A 6570-nucleotide genomic window follows, 5' to 3' on the forward strand; every position below is an offset into this window, starting at 1 on the left:
AATAGCATTTTTTGCAGCTCTCTTTGTGTTGGCAAAGAGCTGGCAATTGCAGGGATCCCCATCACCTGGGGAATGACAGAGCAAGTTGTCATGTTTGGTTGTGCTGGAATCCTACTGACATATAAAAATGCTGATATCCGTGATCGTACAAAGGTTCAGAAGTCTTGAAAAAAATGGTGAATGGAGAAGTGATACAAAAGGAAAAAACATCATATATAGACATAGAAATTGTGTTTTAAGAATGACTTTCAGCATTTTTATTATACTTTTTATGGATATGTTTGTTTGGATCTACAAATTAAAAATAAAATTAATTTTAAAATGTAATTATGATAGTGATCATGACAGTTGTGAGGATGATATGAACAAAACCATCTTTGGTTGGTTCAGGGAATTTTTGTTGCTGGTATGCTTACATATTTTACAAACGAATAGTTCTCCCCTTAGTTCCATTAAAAATGTTCTCTTCACTGCATTCAAAAATGTTATGTACTATTAAGTAAGAAAGACTTGGCACTGAGATGCTTAGTTGGCTTCCTGATTGTCTATAAAACTACCTAAAATATAGGAAAGGAACAGGAATGTGCAACTACCCAGATGAGTCTCTTTGATTTTTTCCCACAATTCCTTCAATGAACTCAATTCAGGTAACTAATTTATTTGATTTTATTGAATTGCAATTTATTAACATAAAGCAATGAAATAACTTCTGTAGATCATCATTATTATATAGCCATCAACTCAGTCCTGGGTTTTGATTTTATCTAATCTTTCATTTTTGAAAACTTATCTTTTGGACTACAGGTGAAAAAGGGAATAATAATGATGAGGGGGGAAACGAATCAAACTTTTGAGAGAGATTTCATCCTATTAGGAATATTGGATCCAGATCAGTACGGATTGCTACTCTTATCACTTATTCTCATCATTTTTATGGTGGCAATAATGGGAAACACAGTCTTGATTCTTCTTATCCACCTTGATGCCCGGCTCCACACTCCAATGTACATCCTTCTCCAGCATCTCTCCTTCACAGATATCTTGAACACCTCCAATGTTGTTCCCATGATGGCCTTTAACTACCTATCTGGCAGAAAATCCATCACATTTGCAGGCTGTGGGCTCCAGATCTTTCTCTATATCATCTTCTTGGGTGTTGAGTGCCTTATTCTCACAGCCATGTCTTATGATCGCTATGTAGCCATCTGCCACCCACTGCGTTACCCCATCCTCATGAACCATCGAATCAGTGTCATTTTGGCTACTGTCTGCTGGCTGGGGGGAACTATCAACTCTATAATTCATACAAATTATGTGCTGCTTCTCCCATATTGTGGCACAAGGACCATTGACCACTTTTTCTGTGAAGTCCCAGCCATGTTGAGACTCTCTTGTGTTGACACATCACAATATGAAGAAAGAGTGTATGTGAGTTCTGTACTCTTCTTCCTAATTCCCTTTTCCACCATCCTTATCTCATATAGTCAGATTCTCCGTATTGTGTTTCATATGAAATCTAAGGAAGCTCAGAAAAAAGCCTTCTCCACTTGTTCCTCCCACCTGGCTGTGGTTGCCATGTACTATGGTTCCTGTATCTTTACATACCTGACACCAAAGTCCTCTCATACTCCAGGCCAGGATAAGATCTTAGCCATGTCATACACCATTCTTGCTCCCTTGCTTAACCCTATCATCTACAGTCTCAGAAATAAAGATGTCTTATGTGCTATGAAGAAGGTTTTTGGTAAGGCTCTTAGTCACAGAAATGAAAACTTTTAAAATTTAGAGTGAATGACCATTGGATGACCTATTAGAAATGTGCAGAAAATATTCAAGGCAACATTCATGCATTTTGAGTGTTGAATTAAATTTTCTTTAAATGTATGACAAAAATCAACTAAACTAACACACACCTTAGAGATTTCTCCCAGGACAATCTACTTATTTGTTAAATTTATTTCATGAATTCTGGTCCACTTTGTATCAAGAATAATGTCATGATACATATTTCTTTTCCCCAGTAGAAGATAACATGTTAACGTAATATTAAAACCATCTGTGATTCATGGAATAATAGTTTATCATCATCTCTGCATCAAAGTTGCTATCACACTGAATTGCTATTGGTAGCATCATTTAACAGAATAACAATATCATTGAATTACACAATGGCCATCTAGAACCCAGTTATTCTATGCTCAGCAGGGTTTATTCTCAAACAGCAGACTGTTCACTCATACAAAGGCAAACACACACACACACACACACACACACACACACATACACAGAAACACACATTGCTGTTCTCAAATAAAAAAGAAAATGGCTTTCCTCCATTATATATGGGTTATATACAATATATAAATAGTCAACTTGAAATGGTTGGTTGCAGATGAACTTGGGTTTTCATTTTGAACCACTGAATACAATTAGTTAGCATTTTTGGATTATTGATTGCTATGTGAATTCATTTCTCTACTTATATAAAATGTGACACTTCTATAAATTTTCATCCCAATATTTTTAAGTTTATGCTATGGTATAAATATTTCAAATGCCATAATAGTTGGTATATAACATATAAATGCACACACTCCCACTCCCACACAGAAATATATATATATATATATATATATATATATATATATATAAATATATATATATATATATGCATGTTTATATGTATGTGTGTATCTTGATGTTATCAATTTATCTTTCAAGTGATCCAATGTCAGCTTCTCATTTTTTCTGGCATTAGCAATTATATTCCTCAACTACCTTCTATAGTGTGATTTATCTAAAAGGATAAGATGTTCTAGGAAGACTAGAATGATTACCTTTTCAATATTTATTCTTTGTGATTAGAATGTGCTTTGTACACTGTACCCACTGTTCTCTTCTCTACAATCCTTCTCTCCATTATTATTATTATTATTATTATTATTACACTGTTTGCCTTCAGCCTTGAGTAATTTTCATCATTTATTATCTTCTCTACTATATACAGTTGGCTGAACAAAAATGAACAAAATCATGTAATAATTCTGAATGGAGTAAGTATCTATTGATTATTCACCATCTCAACTGAGCACATAATCTACTGGATAACCTATTATATCTGACTTATCAACTCACTATCATATTCCCCACAATTGATCTTTTAAATTTTTTCATTTATACTTTAGCTTACCTCCCCCCAGTCCTCTCAGCTGAGATCTATATCTCATTTTTACAGGAAAAAGATGATTTTTCCATGTGATTGCAAATCTGCTATACCCAAATACATCTTCAAGTATACATTTATCTTTCAATTGTATAAAAATTATTATGTAAGCCCATTTATTTTTCTTTTCTCTCCTTTACTGCCAGTCCTAGAGATGGCTAAAAGACACAAATAGAGAATATATGTATATATGTGTGTGAATATATATATATATATATATATATATATATATATAGTATGTATGAATGTATGTATCTGTGTGTTCATAGATCTATATATTTAAATTTAAATACATAGACATAGACATATAGTTATACATATATATATGTCCAATTGGAAATTAATTGGTTATTAATATCAAAATAGTTTATGTACTCAAAGTCCTTCTTAAACCAATATTGCTATTACTGTATATAATGCTTTCTTGTTTCTGTTCATTTCATTCTACTATTTCATTCAAGTCTTTCCATGTTTTTCTAAAAGCACTGAGTTCATTATATCTCATAGCACAGTAGTATTCTATCACAATCATGAACTCCAATGTCTTCAGTCATTCTCAATTGATGGGCCTTGCTCCAATTTCTAGTTCTTTGCCCAAAGAAAGCTACTAAACTCATTTTAGAAAATGGACTTTCTTTTTCTTTTCTTTTAGGTTTCTTCCCAAACAGACCAAGTAATGATATTGATGAGTCAAAAAATAGGTAATTTAATAACTTATCTTCTTTTCAGATGAAGAAATTAAAGCTATTTCTAGTCATTTGAAAAAAATGCTTTAAGTAATTAATTGGGGAAATCCAAATTAAAACATCTCTGTAGCACTACCTTTCATCTATAAGTCTGAAATAACTAAAAATAATACAGAAAGGAAAATCATCAGTGCTGGAGAGGATGTGGGAAGACTTGGACACTCTTGATGGAGCGTTGAATTATACAACCTTTCTGGAAAGTAATTTGGATCTAGGTCCAAAGGGCAATAAAACTGTGCATATCTTTTTATTCAGCAATATTACCACTAGGTAAGAGCACTTAGGTTATGGAGTGAATAGAGCACAAACCCTCAAGTCAGAAGCACCTGTGTTCAAATCTGGCCTCAAACACTTGACGGTAGTTAGCTTTGGGACATTAGTTAAGTCACTTAACCTTGGTTGCCTTGCATCTAGGTTTATCTCCAGGTGTGCTGATTAGTATCTGACCACTGGACTCAGATGGTTGTGGAGGATAAAGTGAGACTGGTGACATAGCACAGTAACCCCTCACTCAAATCCTATTCCCCTTCTTGTCATGGCATCACCTTTCTTATGTCATGGTCTTTTTCAGGTATGAAGAGCAAAAAACATCATCATTACGTCATTTGTACCGCCAAAGAGATAATACTAAAGGGGAAAAGGCCCAAATGTACAAATACATAAATATATATAAAATACATATATATATATATATATATATATTATATTATATTTAAATACATATCTATATCTACATCTATATCTTTATCTATCTATCTATCTAAGCTCTCTTTGTAGTGGCGAAGAATTGGAAATCCCAGGGATATCCATCAATTGGAAAATGATTGAACAAATTATAGTATATGAATACACTACTGTTTTGTAAGAATCATGAATGATGGACTTCAGAAAAATTTCAGAAAGGGACTAACCAGGAGTGCTTGTTCATATAAACAGTAACATTATGAGAAGAAAACTTATTATGGACTCAGCTGCTCTCATCAACTTCAAGATCTAGGACAATTCTAAAAAGACTTCTGATGGACAATATCATTTACATACAGAGGAAAAATTATGAAGTCTCAAGGTAGGGTAAAGCATACTATACTTACTTTTCATAATATTTTTATTTTTCCTTCTTTCACATTTTTTTCCCTTTAGTTTCGAATTTTCTTTCACAAGATGACTACTATGGAAATACATTAAATACATTTGCACATGTAAAGCCTATACCAGCTCTACAATAAGAAAGGAGGAGGGAAAGGAGCTTGGTAAAAAAATGTCAAACTCAAAAGTTTACAAAAAAGATGAATTTTACAAATTATCATTGCATGCTGGTGAAAAAATAAATGACATTTTAAAAATGAAAATGTTCGGATTAAATAGTTTATTTCTCCATTTCCTTTGAGCTCTTGTAAAAAATTCTATATGATAATAATAAATAATAATTACTAATGCTACTAATATTTTCACAAAGCATGAGTAATTTCACCTTAATCAGGGTAGGTAAAATGTCTTACTGATTTCTTTATATTTCTTCTATTTTTTACTTTATTATAAATATTGAATTTTTCCATTGAGTCTAATTATTTGGTTAGAAATAGCTGAAAGTCTTTCAGTTAATCTCATACACATTAGTTTTTAATTTAGAGTTGTATTCTGCTTTCCTGTGTAAGTTTTTCTTGGATACATCACTAGTTGCTTTGCTCTTCAAAATATGTTCAAGGTCTGCACTCTTTTAGTGCAGCAGTTCTTAGATCTTGTGAAATCCTGATTGTTTTACCAAAGTATGAATTTTTTTCTTGTCATTTGTAATGTTCTCTTTACTCTCAGAATTTTGATACTTCACTTAGATATTCCTGGAAGCTTATATCTCTTTCACCTTGTATCCAGTAAATTTTTTCTATTGCTACTTTACCTTGTTGATTTAAAACTTCGGAGAAATTTTTCTTTAATAATTTCTTGTAATATTATATCAAGATGCTTTTTTAACATAATTTTCAGGTAAACTGACAATTCTTGTTTCTTGATCTATTCTCCAGAACCCCTTTTTATGATGTAATATTTTGGGTTCTATGCTATGACTATAATCAGAAAAAGCAAAAGACTCTAAAAACCCTTCTGTGTCACTTTTGTGAAAATAGACATGAATGCTTGAGCTTTACTTTGATTTTTGACTGGTATATGAGAAGGGGATTTTTGTTTTGCTGTTTTTTGTCTTTTATTCTAAAGAGGACTAAAGAGATCAACAGAGTAGTATTTTGAATTGCAAGTGATTCGAATTTAGGGGAGGTAGGCTATACCAAATTATCAGCTTCACCCTCCTCTTAAGAATCTTCAGATTCAAAAAGAGCAAAGGACCTGATAAAAAAAAAAAGTAAAGGAAGATGGCCTTTCTCTACCAGATCTAAAACTATGGTATAAAGCAACAGACATCAAACGTGCCTGGTACTGGTTAAGAAATAGAGTCATGGTAAAGACTAACAGACCGTCTTCTGTGGGGAGTGGGGGAGGGAAGCTAGATTAGGGGAAAAATTGTAACAATCAAAAGCACATAAAATATTTTTTTAAAAATTTAAAAAGATAAAACAGTCCTTAAAGAATGAAAGAAGATATTGGGTA

The 6570-nt window shown here is 32.5% G+C and overlaps 1 protein-coding gene across 1 annotated transcript; it reads left to right on the forward strand.

Annotated features, from left to right (window-relative positions):
- Positions 1-822: 822 nt before the first annotated feature.
- Positions 823-1779, forward strand: LOC141504144 (olfactory receptor 2AJ1-like). Its single transcript, XM_074208968.1, has one exon. The coding sequence runs from the start codon at positions 823-825 to the stop codon at positions 1777-1779; it is 957 nt and encodes a 318-aa protein (XP_074065069.1).
- The last annotated feature ends 4791 nt before the right edge of the window (positions 1780-6570 follow it).

The sequence above is a fragment of the Macrotis lagotis genome, unplaced genomic scaffold, assembly GCF_037893015.1.
Source record: "Macrotis lagotis isolate mMagLag1 unplaced genomic scaffold, bilby.v1.9.chrom.fasta BILBYCTG396, whole genome shotgun sequence".
Classification (NCBI taxonomy): Eukaryota; Metazoa; Chordata; class Mammalia; order Peramelemorphia; family Peramelidae; genus Macrotis; species Macrotis lagotis.